Source organism: Solea senegalensis, linkage group LG19 (genome assembly GCF_019176455.1).
Source record: "Solea senegalensis isolate Sse05_10M linkage group LG19, IFAPA_SoseM_1, whole genome shotgun sequence".
Taxonomy (NCBI): domain Eukaryota; kingdom Metazoa; phylum Chordata; class Actinopteri; order Pleuronectiformes; family Soleidae; genus Solea; species Solea senegalensis.
Genome location: NC_058038.1, coordinates 1,222,791 through 1,237,148, shown reverse-complemented (window position 1 = coordinate 1,237,148; position 14,358 = coordinate 1,222,791). Strand labels below are relative to the sequence as shown.

The window sequence follows — 14,358 nt, the reverse complement described above, 5'->3', positions numbered from 1 at the left end:
TTGGACTTGCCAGTAAGTGTATCCAGCGTATTATTAAGTTTAGCCTGTCCTATAGCCCCTCAGTGGCTTTAAGCTGGGGCTTAGCCACTACAGACATCATCAGACTGCCGGTCTCTGATTGGCCAGAGAGTGTCGTCACTGAAGAGTCATGAGTGCGACGTCAAAGCCAACAATGTCCAGCTGTTGATCAAAGTTAAAGTCCTGAAAATGTGTGTTCATCTCCATCGTTTATCAAAGCAATTGTCTGGTGTATCAGAGACAGCTATTCTGTCAACATCTTTTAATCTGAGTCTAATGAGTGTTTGTGTCACATATAAACCACGTCACAGCAGGTTTGTGCAGCTGTGCAATGCTGACCCCGCCCACATTGAGGAGGAGTCATGGAAAACAATGTGTCTCATACCAAAGTGTGTGATGGAAAAGAGCCATGAGTGAAGGAATAAAGACAGATTTTTACTCCATATAGATTTGAATTTAAGCTTCTGATGAAAACATGAGCATCCCTTTAAAAAAATACATACAGGAAGTTCTATTAAAATCCACAGGGACAAGCGCTGTATCCTCTCTCTGCTGTATCCTAGCAACAACCGTCACATGGTGACAAGTCAACAACATCAGTGAGTTACAGTTTTGTCACTCGGTCATAAGGTGCAGGTGAACAACAATTCATCTTCATGTTAACAGACTAATGATTGGCACAATCTTCTTCTTCTTCTTCTTCTTCTTCTTCTTCTTCTTCAGTCATCTGTGCAGAGCTTGAGCTATCAGGGCTCCAGAGCCATGTTCTCCACACCAACCTTCTGCCGCCGAGGCTGCTGACGAGAAAACAAGAACAGTCAACCACTACACTGATATCTGCTTGCAGCACCATGTCTACAAATACAAATGAGACACTACTGTGTCACAAGACTGTTTCACCAGAAAAGAAGCAGTGGAAACAAACCCTCAAGCACAGGTCTCACACTGTGTCAAAGAAGTGTTGAGTCAGGACGGAGGGTGGCATGAAAATGTACCTGTGTGTATGTGTGTGTATGTATATATACACACATACATATATATGTGTATATATACACATCTAAGCTTAACCATAACTACTACTGGCCTAACTCTGACACTAACCTTAACCATAACTGACGATAAGGAAGTGGAAATGTGTAACCAGATTAAAGTTAATGAGTGACAGAGTGTAGCTGACCTTGTGATCGTCGCAGCAGCAGCAGCAGCAGCAGAAGCAGCGGATGATCACCATGACGACCAGCAGCAGAATCATACCTGACAACACACACACACACACATACAGATGCAGTTATGCTGTGTAATCCAGCAGAGACAGCAGCAGGAGATATTCACTGTTTCTCTATTGCCTCATCACTTTACTCTTACTCGTGGACCAAACCAAGCTGTTCTTCTCCAGAGAATCACAGCTTTAAACCTTTGGAAAAAGTTTAAAAAGTTTAGATTTTATTGAATAAGCGGGAAGGAAACTTCCTCTGAACCTGCAGACACCTGTAGCGCCTCCTGGAGGAGAGTGGGCTGAACAGTCTGTGGTTTGGTTGTCTGCCTCAGCTTCACAGCGCCCCCTCTCACTCACAGTGCTGTGTGAGTGAGAGGGGGCGTGGCTACAGTAGAGCGGCGAGAGCCAGTGATCGCTTGTTTTAGCGATTTATTTAACGATATCTTTTGCATGACTTGATCCAAACAACGTCAAACTTGGCACTGCACTTACTCATGCCCGTAACAAGACACCTGTTACGTTTGAAATTAATCGAGAGATACACGAGTAACACACACACACACACACAAACGTTCCTAGAATTTATAGATAGATGAGAATCTGAAAGCTCCTGTCTCTGAGCACTGTACAAACACAACTACACCACCTCAGCTGCATTAAACACAATCATATGGATTATTCGTTGAATATTGTAAACTCCAGCACATGAGAGCTAGTGGAAAGAATGCAGGTTTACAGTGTGTTTAGATAACGAGAGCAGCTTCAAGATGCAATCGCTGATGAAACGTTTGTCTATTTTGTAATAGAATAAACACATTAACTGTACAACTTCTTATAATCAATTAATGATGTCCATCATCTAACCACTTCTAGTAGTTCAGTCACTTCTACAACTGACCTTTGTGTCCTTGGGTAAGACAAGTGCCCAAGTTGCCCCTGACAGCTGTGGCACCGCGCTGGTCTCAGTCCCCGGGCTTTACCGTTCCAGACCAAACCATGGAACCACTGTCTGTCTTTGTCATTACGACTCGACGATTGTTCTGCATTGTCTGTCACTTTCAATCATCCACGTCTATTTAGTAGGGCTGAATGATTTTGAATAAATATCTAATTGTGGTTATTTTGACAGGAATTGCGATATGATTCGTCATATCAGAGGCAACGGTCATTTTTATATCATTATTCTAATTTTAATTTAAAAAACCAACATGTTTAAAATGATTATTGTGTGATGTTTGTGCAGATTTGTGATTTTGAACTTCCTTCAGTCTGGAGAATTACACGTGCATGAGGCAATAATTCATCCAAAATGATATTTTGACGCTTCCTGTGATTTGAAAATTGCAGTAGGTCATATTTGTTCAGCCCTGCTCTTTAGGGCCATTTTCAAAGGTCCCATTTTCAGGGCCTGGATTTTTTTTTTTTTTTCAAATTCACAAACTTTCAAGGATTTCAAGGACCCGTGGGAACCCTGTGTAAATGACCTGACTACATGTGTCTACTTTGTCTTTGACTCACCAATGAAGATGAAGAAGACTGCAAAGGAAGCGATGTCCCAGTCCGACTGGAAGAAGTGTTTGGACTCAAATCTGGAGATCACGTCATTGAACTGGTTCTCAAAGTCGTCCTGGAGAGTCCGGTCCATGGTGTAGTCTGCGGTCACACACACACACCATATAGCAGTTAGTTTCTTATGACCTTCAGTGACAATAAAAAGGTTTTCACCTCTCATTCACTTTTGAAATATGTTGCTGGTGCATGGATTATAAAGTTTAAGTAAATATAAAAATAAAGCTGATGGTCATGAATGAATGAATGTAACCAGCTGGAAATAGAACAAAGTTTCATATCCATGCAAGTGAATGTTTTCCTGTCTCAAATGTCTTGTTTCTGTCCATAAATGAACAGAATAGCTTTGTTAATGGTTTCCTGGTTTCATGAAGCAAAGAAACCAAAAATGATTCACATTTAAGAAGCTGAATAATTGATCTGATTATTAATTATTATTAGAACCATGACTGTGTTTAAATGCACAGATTCTACAGAGGCTCGTCACATTTATATAAACACACCTGAGCAGAAACTACTCACAATGTTTCAAATCAGATTGAATTTGTGAAACTTGGAAATAGGTCACTTCTGCACAATCATTGCTGCTTTAAATCACGACTACAAATCTAATCTAAAGTGAATCCTAACTTCACATGAGTCATCTGTGACTTATGAACAGCCTTACTGCTGTAACTGAAGTAACAGTGTCATCATTCTTGTTATTATTACTGATGTCGCAGACGATCATTAGCGCACACCTGTTTGTTGACAGCTAACAGTCACGTGACGCCACTGAACGCCGTTCACAGGAAATAAAAGAGTAAATCACGTCTTCATGTTCAGTACATGCAAATGTTGTGAGGGATAATTTCTATAATTTCTCTACCTGTTACAATGTTTCCTTCTTCACAGGAACAACACGTTTTTTTACCTGGAGTTGCGTCGCTGTATTTTCCCTCCCTCACTTCCGGGTGCGAAGGACGAACCTGTGCTCGCTCTGTCTGTCTCTCTCTCTCCCCCCCCTCTCTCGCTCTGTCTGTCTGTTTCTCTGTCTGTCTCTCTCTCTGTCTCACTCTCTTTCTCTCTCTGTGTCTCTGTTTCTCTGTCTGTTTCTCAAATCAAATCTAAAGGGTCTTTATCGTCATGGTAGCGTGCATCTTACATTGCCAAAGCATATCAATATATATGTGTGTGTATATGTATATATACATACATATGTATGATATATATCATATATCATATCAACATTGTTCATACACTCTTATTCACACACTATATACAATATGTACAATATCTGTATAAACACATACTATGGGTAGTAAATACAGAGAGTAGCTGTTCAGTAGGTTACCTGCTGGTCGGTAGGTTAGATGCTGGTCAGTAGGTTAGATGCTGGTAGGTAGCAGGTTAGCTGGTTGGTAGGTAGGTTTGCTGCTGGTCGGTGGTTAGGGTTGGTAGGTTAGCTGCTGTCGGTGGTTAGCTGCTGGTCGCAGGTTAGCTGGTTGGTAGGTATGCGGTCAGGTTAGCTGGTTGGTAGGTTAGCTGGTCGGTAGGTTAGTCGGTGGTCAGGTTAGCTGCGGTCAGTAAGTTAGCTGGTCGGTAGGTTAGCTGCTGGTCGGCAGGTTAGCTGGTTGGTAGGTTTGCTGCTGGTCGGTAGGTTAGCTGGTTGGTAGGTTAGCTGCTGGTCAGGTTAGCTGCTGGTCGCAGGTTAGCTGGTTGGTAGGTAGGTTTGCTGCTGGTCAGTAGGTTAGCTGGTTGGTAGGTTAGCTGCTGGTCGCAGGTTAGCTGCTGGTCAGCAGGTTAGATGCTGGGTCAGGTTAGATGCTGATCAGTAGGTTAGCTGCTGGTCAGTCAGGTTAGCTGCTGGTCAGTAGGTTTGCTGCCGGTCAGTAGGTTAGCTGCTGGTCGGTAGGTTAGCTGGTTAGGTTAGCTGCTGGTCGGTAGGTTAGCTGCTGGTCAGTAGGTTAGATGCTGGTCAGTAGGTTAGATGCTGATCAGTAGGTTAGCTGCTGGTCAGTCGGTCAGTCGGTTAGCTGCTGGTAGGTTAGCTGCTGGTGCAGGTTAGCTGGTTGGTAGGTTTGCTGCTGGTCAGTAGGTTAGCTGCTGGTCCAACTGTAATGCTGCTTTCAAATTTGATATAATGTTGTCAGATTTTTGTAGATGTCATTTTTAGTCCTAGGTATGTGTGTATGTGTATGTGTATGTGTATGTGTTTGTGTTTGTGTATGTGTATGTGTATGTGTTTGTGTATGTGTTTGTGTATGTGTTTGTGTTTGTGTATGTGTTTGTGTTTGTGTATGTGCTTGTGTATGTTTGTGTATGTGTATGTGTATGTGTTTGTGTATGTGTTGTGTTTGTATGTGTTTGTGTTTGTGTATGTGTATGTGTATGTGTTTGTGTATGGTTTGTGTATGTGTATGTGTTTGTGTATGTGTATGTGTGTATGTGTTTGTGTTTGTGTTTGTGTATGTGTATGTGTGTGTGTGTGTATGTGTATATGTTTGTGTATATGTATGTGTGTGTGTGTATGTGTATATGTTTGTGTTATGTATGTGTGTGTGTGTGTATGTGTATGTGTTTGTGTATGTGTTTTTGTGTGTTTGTGTATGTGTATGTGTATGTGTATGTGTGTATGTGTATGTGTGTTTGTGTTTTTGTTGTATTTGTGTATGTGTGTATGTGTTGTGTGTTTGTGTATGTGTGTATTTGTGTATGTATGTATGTGTGTGTGTGTGTATGTGTATGTGTGTATGTGTATGTGTATGTGTTTGTGTGTGTATGTGTATGTGTGTGTGTGTTTGTGTGTGTGTATGTGTGTGTGTATGTGTATGTGTATGTGTTTGTGTGTGTATGTGTATGTGTATGTGTTTGTGTATGTGTGTGTGTGTGTGTGTGTATGTGTGTGTGTGTTTGTGTGTGTATGTGTATGTGTATGTGTATGTGTGTGTGTGTGTGTATGTGTATGTGTATGTGTATGTGTGTATGTGTTGTGTGTGTGTGTGTTTGTGTGTGTGTGTGTGTGTGTGTGTATGTGTTTGTGTATGTGTTGTGTGTTGTGTTTGTGTATGTGTTTGTGTATGTGTGTTGTGTATGTGTTTGTGTATGTATATGTGTATGTGTGTGTGTATGTGTGTGTATGTGTTGTGTGTTTGTGTATGTATGTGTGTGTGTATGTGTGTGTATGTGTGTGTGTGTGTTGTGTGTGTATGTGTTGTATGTGTGTATGTGTATGTGTGTATGTGTGTGTGTGTGTGTGTATGTGTATGTGTGTGTATGTGTATGTGTATGTGTGTGTGTGTTTGTGTATGTGTTTGTGTATGTGTTTGTGTATGTGTATGTGTTTGTGTATGTGTTTGTGTATGTGTTTGTGTGCTCAGCGTGAACTGGGGTCTGGTTCTCTCACTCTGAAACAACATGATGTTTGAAGGTGGTCTAGGAGCTGTTGTAGTCCCTCAGCAGCACTAGATCATCACATTACAAGAGACATTTGATCTGTATGTTGTTCAGGATGAGGCCTGGAGCTGACACTCATCTCATGTTAATGTAGATGTTGAAAAGTGTTGGGCTCAGATTATTTCCTTGCATTACTCCTCGGTTCTTTAGTCTTCAGTTTTGACTGCATGTCATAGGTTTTTCTGTAATAATTGGAGCAGGACACCCTCATGCCAGATCAAATGTCAAAGCTTTTTCAAAGTCTACAAAACAGGAAAATATTTTTGATTTATTTTGATTTAAATGTTTCTCTATAAGAGTGAGTAGAATGTGGTTCTGTGGTTGTGACTGTGAGAATACTGTGATCAGTGAGGTATTGCTGTAATCTGCTGTTGATCCCTCTGTAGTTGTTAGGATCTAAGTTATCTCCATCTTTGAAGATCTGCTCCAGATGTTTATATTGTGTAGTGTGTTTTGTTTTGTTTTAGGTACAGGGTGATTTTGTTGTGGTCTGATAGGGGGTCAGAGACTGTAGAGGCTCTGAGGTGATCTGTTATCACCAGATCTGTTATCATGTAGTCGACGGTGCTGCTGCCGAGGTGGGAGCAGTTTGTGTGTCTCCCATACAAGTCTCCTTTTAGCCTACCATTAACTATATACAGTCCTAGTGATCGACACAGCTGTAGTATTGTGATGTAATGTGATAGCTGAGGGAAGTTAATGTCTGATTGATGTCTGTCTCCATGGTTAGTAATGTTGTTCTAGCATTGATGTCCCCACAGACAGGGTAAGATCCAGGGTAAGACCCAGGATCTGGGTCTGGTAGTGACTGATATCATCCTCTAGCGAGGAGAAACAGTCTTCTTTAAAGTATGGGGTTTCAGAGGGGTTTATATACATTGCACATAAGAATATCTTTTCTTTTATTTATTTCTTGTCTCCCTTTGTATTTTAAGTCTATTTTTACTGCTTGGATGGAGTGTGTGAGGTAAGTTGTATCCCCCCTGAATCTCTGCCTTGAGTGACTCCCTTCTCTAACAACAAACCCTGGATTCATCCTGAGATAAAGGCTCTCCTTAAGGAGAAAAAGAGAGCTATGAGGAGCTGAAGTCTGTACAGAGGGAGCTGATGAGAAAGATCAGGGAGGGGAAAGACAGCTACAGGAGGAAGATGGACTCTTCCCAGGATGTAGGGGACCAGAGGTGTGCTAATGACCTGAACTTATTCTTCAATAGGTTTGATCAGCCTCCTACCCCTCCCCTGACCCAGCCAGCACTGCTGCAACCCCTTTCATCTAAATCACCAGTACACTGCCCAATCTCCAGGCCCCTCCCTACTGTTCACAGCTCACCTCCCACAAGCTCAACTCCTTTCATGTCACAACCCCCCTGCTCCAATCTGTCCTTCACACCTAACCAGGTGAGAAAAGAGTTAAGGATCAAGGCGATGAAGGCTGCAGGTCCTGACGGCATCAGCTCCAGGCTCCTCAAATCCTGCACGGTGCAGCTGTGCGGGATTATGGGGATCATCTTCAACACAAGCCTGAAATTGGGGCGAGTACCACAGTTATGGGAGACCTCCTGTGTGGTACCTAGATTATGGATTATTTGAGTGATCGACCCCAGTATGTGAGGACTCTGGATTTGTGTATCCGACACGGCTGTCTGCAGTACAGGGGCCCCACAGGGAACGGTTCTGGCTCTGTTCCTCTTCACCCTGTACACTGCAGACTACTGCTCCCCCTCCTGTCACCTACAGAGGTTCTCAGATGAATCTGCAATTGTTGGCCTCATCACAGATGAGGACGACAAGGAGTACAGGAACTTGTCCAGAACTTTGTGGACTGGTCCCTGCGGAACTGCCTCCAGATCAACGTGGGGAAAACTAAGGCACTGGTGTTGGATTTCCGCAGGAGACGACACTCTCCTACTACACCGGTGAACATCCAGGACATGGACATTGAGATGGTAACATCTTACAAATACCTGGGTGTTCACATAAACAATAAACTGGACTGGTCTGACCATGCTGCTGCGCTCTACAGGAAGGGTCAGAGCAGACTCTACCTGTTGAGGAGACTAAGGTAATTTCGAGTGCAGGGAGAACTCCTTAAGACCTTCTATGACTCGGTAGTGGCATCAGTCATTTTTTATGAAGTGGTCTGCTGGGGCAGTAGTACCACAGCTGCAGACAGGAAGAGACTGGACAGACTGATTAAAAAAGCCAGCTCTTGGATGTTCCCTTGACCCAGGAGAGGTGGTGGGAGAGAGGAGAATGGCTACCAATCTATCATCTCTGATGGACAATCTCTCCACCCCCTGCAGGACACCATCACAGCACTGGGCAGCTCCTTCAGTAATAGACTGAAACATCCTAAATGTCTGAAGGAGCGTTCTCGCAGGTCGTTCCTTCCTGCAGCTGTTAGACTGTACAACAAGCACTGCTCGTAGTAGACCACACATAACCAGGCGCCTCACTCCTTCCGTCTACATTCAATTCTGTACACAAGCACAATATACTATTTATGCTGTAAATATACTGTGTATATTCTTGCAGCCTATAATGTACATTCTACATTCTATTTTTTACATTCTAATTGTTTATAGTCTAAGTGTTAATATCTTCTCATATTGTAATTTTCTTTTTTGGTAATGCATATTTATTATTTATGATCTTTATGTTGGGTATGTGGTTGGGTGGAGTGGCTCAGTGGTTAAGACTGGTACCCTGTGTGCAAAAGACCTCATGGTCACAAGTTCAACTCCACCCCTGGCTGATTGTACTCATTTCCTTGTAAGTTGCTTTTGATAAAAGTGTCTGCTAAATGACATGTAATGTATCTTTACTGTCTTGCTGCTGTAACAATGTCAATTTCCCCACTGCGGGAAAAATAAAGCTTATCTTATCTTATAGTAGTTTTGTCATCAAATCTGCGCTATATTGCCGACTTTTATTCATTCAATGAATTTCATTTAATTTCATTAATTCATTCAACCGTCCTCAGCGAGCAGCTGCAACATTATACTCAGTATGTTTACATGCACAGTTTAATTGTCTAACTAAGAGTCTGAGTATATGTGCCAAGGAGAAAATCCATTGTACGGCGCTGTATCACTTTAAGCTAGAGCGTAGTGACTCAGTTTCAAGGAGTTGTCGGACTATGGATCGTAATACCCTCATATGTTAGTCCGACAAAGACTAGTTTGAGTTCAGCCGGAATAACATAAGAAAACTGAATTATTGTCTGAGGTACGGAAGTTGCTAGTATTTGCACAATGCTGTCATGAAAGCAGACTCACTCTGTTCACAGATATGTGGAGGAAACTAAAACCTGTTCCGCCCAAACAACAGAGTCTGACTGTAAGGTTGATACAGCTCAGTTTTTGGACTGGCATGATACTTTTTGTTGATGGGATGTTTCATGGTTTTTACTACTTGGCTATTTTTTTGTGGAGATATTTCTGTAACCCAGTTATGTTGTGAAGTATACAAATGTTTCTTTTCCTGGTTTCCAGAGAAATTCTGTTCCCATAATGTTCCAGTAGACACTCTGCTCTTATTTGTATTGATAAAAGCCAATGAAGGTAAATACTTCTGTTTATTCAATTATGGACTCCAGCGATAACATCTCTCACCAAAACACTGCTAGCATCACTATGGCCTTCCCTCCATCAGTTGTGGCATGTCTCCACAGACAGGAAAACAACACTTCTATATTGAGAAACAGAGAGCAAATAGGCTTTGTGTGAACTCATTTGACATTTTTGTTCAAAGATTAGTTTTGAATACATAACATGATGCAGTATAATTGTTTTAAAAAGGTGTGATAGGAATTTTAGTTTAATTGTCCAAATTACAGATTTAATTGTCATTTGGCCTTACACTCTTGCATGATAAGAAAAGGTGTCTACTCCATATCCTCTTCCCCTTCCTCATCAAACTCGCCCTCTTCCTCAGCAGTGGCGTCCTGGTACTGCTGGTACTCAGAAATCAGGTCGTTCATGTTGCTCTCAGCCTCAGTGAACTCCATCTCATCCATACCCTCGCCTGTGTACCAGTGGAGGAAGGCCTTGCGGCGGAACATGGCGGTGAACTGCTCTGAGATGCGTCTGAACAGTTCTTGAATGGCTGTGCTGTTGCCAATGAAGGTGGCAGACATTTTGAGGCCACGGGGAGGGATGTCACAGACCGCCGTCTTAACGTTGTTGGGGATCCACTCCACAAAGTAGCTGCTGTTCTTGTTCTGCACGTTCAACATCTGTTCGTCCACCTCCTTCATGGAAAGACGGCCTCTGAAGATGGCTGCTACTGTGAGGTAGCGCCCATGACGTGGGTCACAAGCAGCCATCATATTCTTGGCATCGAACATCTGCTGAGTGAGTTCAGGCACTGTCAATGCCCTGTACTGCTGGCTGCCCCGACTGGTCAGGGGGGCAAAGCCTGGCATGAAAAAGTGCAGTCTGGGGAAGGGAACCATGTTAACGGCCAGTTTCCTCAGATCAGCATTGAGCTGTCCAGGGAAGCGCAGACAGGTGGTCACACCACTCATGGTGCTTGAGACAAGATGATTGAGGTCACTGTAGCAGGGTGTGGTGAGCTTGAGTGTGCGGAAGCAGATGTCATACAGGGCCTCATTATCAATGCAGAAGGTCTCATCTGTGTTCTCAACCAGTTGGTGCACAGACAGGGTGGCATTGTAAGGCTCCACTACTGTGTCTGAGACCTTGGGTGAAGGAACCACACTGAAAGTGTTCATGATGCGATCTGGATACTCCTCTCGGATTTTGCTGATGAGCAATGTGCCCATGCCAGAGCCGGTGCCTCCGCCCAGCGAGTGTGTGAGCTGGAAGCCCTGGAGGCAGTCGCAGTTCTCTGACTCCTTCCTCACCACATCCAAGACAGAGTCCACCAGCTCAGCTCCCTCTGTGTAGTGACCTCTAGCCCAGTTGTTACCTGCTCCAGTCTGCCCAAAGACGAAACTGTCTGGTCTAAAGATCTGGCCAAATGGACCAGACCTCACAGAGTCCATCGTCCCTGGCTCCAAGTCAAAAAGCACTGCACGAGGAACATACTTCCCACCTGCTGCCTCGTTAAAGTACACATTTATTCGCTCAAGTTGCAGGTCGTTGTCCCCATGGTACGTCCCAGAGGGGTCAATGCCATGTTCGTCACTTATCACCTCCCAGAACTTGGCTCCAATTTGGTTGCCACACTGGCCTGCCTGCAGGTGTACAATTTCCCTCATTGTGATCAAAATTTGAAAGTCTTGATCAATGATGCAGAGAGACCGATTATTCGGTAGAGTACTGTGTGGACTGAGAAGGTTTTACTTAACCGTTTATCCTGGTGTTTCATGGCATCTGTAATTTTGCCTTGAAAGACGTGATGTCATATTCCTTTGAGGTATAAGATGCCTTTTATCTGAGGTACCAACTGTCCTCCTTCACAACATCCATGGATCTTCTCTGTGGTATTCCTCCTTTCCTCCTGCCCGGCAGCTACATCTTCAACATCCTTTTTCCAACATAATCACTATCCCTCCTTTGCACGTGACTAAACCATCTCAACCTTGCCGCTTTAACTTTATTTCCAAAGGGTTCAACCTAAGATGTCACTCGAGTAGCTAATTTCTAATCCTGGTATCCTGGTCACTCCCAACAAAATTGCCTGAATCACCCACATCGTCTACCACACAACATATTGCCAACTTCTTTTTCTTCTTCGTCCTCCATGGGGTTTAATTGCAGCTTCCACCTCAGCACCACCAATGTGTCACATTCTTTCTGTTAACCCCGTTACTCTTGAAAAATGTCAGCAGCTACTATCCTGACCATTCCTACCACACTTCAGCACACACTTAACATCTCTTCCCGTCATCCCTGGTTGTCTCAGTCCCCCATCATGTACTTTCTTTTCAGATGTTTGCCCTGATATTGCTCTTCAGATGTACGCTGACAATAGAGTTCATGCATCTGGAAAAACCTTTAAGTTAACCAAACATTTAGAAAAAGTATCAGTGTGGCTTGAAGCCTCTTGTTTGACACTAAACACTAAAATGAATCCATTGTTTTTTCAATTAAAAAGTGTCCTGCAACAGAATCCCTGATTGTTACAATTAAAGTTATATTTTAAGAGTCATCCGAACAAGTAAAACAATTAAACCTAACCTTAGCTGTTTTAAAATGATAAGAAACCTCTTGACATTTGACTGTGCCTTGGTGTTTCTAAATTCAAAGATACATCTGATTGTCTTTACAATTAGGCCTTGAAAATCTTGTATAGAAAACAAATAACCATTTATAGTGACTTGTTCTTAAAATAAAACAACAAAACGAAACTCGTAGTAGTTGACGTGTCGTCTTCCAGGTCCAATGAATGAATTACACATGAGCGTTGTATGCAATCACCAACATTTATTAATCAAAACGGACGCGGCGGCGGTCAAAAAAATGTGTGCTTCCCCAGTCAGCAGCATACCTGCCGAGTAATTACCTGTTGGTCTATTTAACACCTTCCTGCACAGTGCAGAGCGCCACCTACTGTGGCCTTCAGGTAAGTATGGCTCTAACACCATTATTGTCACATCTTAACTCAGTATAATATCTTGAACTTTGAGAATTTTATTGATTTTCACAATGAAGCCTTTTTATAAATATTGAATAAATGTTTAGCTCCTCTGCCTCTTTGTAAATACATCCAAAGACTACTAGAGCAGCATTAATACTAATTTAGTTTAACATCGCAGGCTCGGCCATTCCAACCGACCGGTCAAGAGCTTGGGGAAGGTTTTTGACAGCACTCTGAGAGACACAACATCTATCAAGTCAACCTGCTCCGAGTTGGACAGCTGGCTGAAATCTGTGGACAAGTCTGGCCTACCTGGAAAGCTCAAAGCCTGGATCTACCAACATTCTTCCCAGGATCCTGTGGCCCACTCCTCGTCTATGCCGTCCCAATTACTATGGTTGAGTCCTTAGAGAGGAAGGTCAGTAACCATCTGTGAAGATGGCTTGGGCTACCCAAAAGCCTTAGCAGCATCACACTCTACAGACTCAACAACAAGCTGCAACTTCCCTTCAAATCCTCAGAGGAGGGATTTAAAGGGGACATATTATACCCTATTTCCCCCATTAAAATAGTTCCCTGGTGTCCTAATGAACATGTCAGTGACATTCTTTGGTCAAAATACCATAAGGATGAAGAATCATAGCAGTTCAATAACCCTGCTAAACCCGCCCCTTTCAGAACGCTCGGTTTTCATGCGAGGTCCGGAGACCTCGCCACCGCTGATCGCCAGCGGCGAGCTGCATAAACTGCCGCTGTATGTTACTGTATCAGACCGGTGACTGTGCTCCGGAGACCTCGCCACCGCTGATCGCCACCGCTGACCAGCTCCGGTGCTCCGGGCAGTTTAGGCAGATCGCCGCTTGCCGCTTTATGTGATTGTATCAGACTGAGTCTGTGCTCCGGTCATGGAGGACGTACTGAATATATATGTTTAATTAGGACGTGTCAGAATGGTCAGTTATGAGCTCCATGTGACCTTTTCTTAACAATGTGTGTGTTTGTACGTCGCTGACTAAATACGGCGACCGCTGGCTGCAGTCTGATGTGAAGTGGTGCGAACACACGTTTGCTGACTTTATCCGGCACATTAGCTTCATATATAAAATCCTCTGTAAAATACTGTGCTTCACTGTGCAGCCACCAACAGCACCCTTGTCCCTCCGCGTTGACATAATACCGCTCTTCCTCCCTCGCCTGCACTCTCGCAGGGACAAGGTGGAGCTAAGGTGGAGCTCGCAAAGTAAACGTACTGGTGGGGCGGTAACATTCGCGGTGAAATGCGCATGCTGCCGTCATAAGCATAGGGAATTCAACATCGAGCGTTTTATTGCCTATACTTACACTAAGGGGGACCACGAAAACATGACTGAGTATTCTTTTTCCACACTTTGGTGACTGATATCGCCTCCAGAGTCCCAAATATAAGTATTGAAATGGTTAAAAAGTTGATTTTGCATAATATGTCCCCTTTAAGGTATCAAGAGCAAGCGCTGGAATCCAGGTGTGGACTGGCAGGAAGTTGAGGGTGGAGGAAGCTGTCCAGGAGGCAGGGCTGCATCACAAGAGCCTGGTGG

At 43.4% G+C, this 14,358-nt stretch overlaps 2 protein-coding genes across 9 annotated transcripts; both read right to left on the bottom strand.

Moving 5' to 3' along the window:
- Window positions 1-432: 432 nt before the first annotated feature.
- smim22 (small integral membrane protein 22) lies at window positions 433-3,799 on the bottom strand. Of its 3 annotated transcripts, none has more exons than XM_044051337.1 (4): window positions 3,717-3,799; window positions 2,753-2,887; window positions 1,196-1,272; window positions 433-815 (listed from the first exon to the last, which is right to left on the bottom strand). In XM_044051337.1, exons 2-4 carry the CDS (start codon window positions 2,877-2,879, stop codon window positions 765-767), a joined length of 255 nt encoding a protein of 84 aa, XP_043907272.1. In that variant the 5' UTR covers window positions 2,880-2,887; window positions 3,717-3,799; the 3' UTR covers window positions 433-764. The 3 variants fall into 3 exon arrangements, with proteins under 3 accessions (XP_043907272.1, XP_043907271.1, XP_043907273.1); XM_044051336.1 differs by having other exon boundaries at window positions 3,672-3,775; XM_044051338.1 differs by having other exon boundaries at window positions 433-812; window positions 3,672-3,775.
- On the bottom strand, window positions 433-11,462 carry LOC122785477 (tubulin beta chain). Of its 6 annotated transcripts, none has more exons than XM_044051282.1 (2): window positions 10,163-11,462; window positions 433-735 (listed from the first exon to the last, which is right to left on the bottom strand). In XM_044051282.1, exons 1-2 carry the CDS (start codon window positions 11,460-11,462, stop codon window positions 686-688), a joined length of 1,350 nt encoding a protein of 449 aa, XP_043907217.1. In that variant the 3' UTR covers window positions 433-685. The 6 variants fall into 6 exon arrangements, with proteins under 6 accessions (XP_043907217.1, XP_043907218.1, XP_043907219.1 ...); XM_044051283.1 differs by having other exon boundaries at window positions 433-732; XM_044051284.1 differs by having other exon boundaries at window positions 433-729.
- Between the last annotated feature and the right edge of the window lie 2,896 nt (window positions 11,463-14,358).

Coding starts and splice junctions, on each gene's coding strand:
- smim22 (XM_044051337.1), bottom strand. CDS start 2,879: ATGGACCGGACTCTCCAGGACGACTTTGAGAACCAGTTCAATGACGTG. Junction 1,273..2,752: donor AGTCTTCTTCATCTTCATTG/GTGAGTCAAAGA, acceptor GTGTGTTGTCAG/GTATGATTCTGCTGCTGGTC. Junction 816..1,195: donor GCTGCTGCGACGATCACAAG/GTCAGCTACACT, acceptor TTTTCTCGTCAG/CAGCCTCGGCGGCAGAAGGT.
- LOC122785477 (XM_044051282.1), bottom strand. CDS start 11,462: ATGAGGGAAATTGTACACCTGCAGGCAGGCCAGTGTGGCAACCAAATT. Junction 736..10,162: donor CGCCACTGCTGAGGAAGAGG/GCGAGTTTGATG, acceptor AGATGACTGAAG/AAGAAGAAGAAGAAGAAGAA.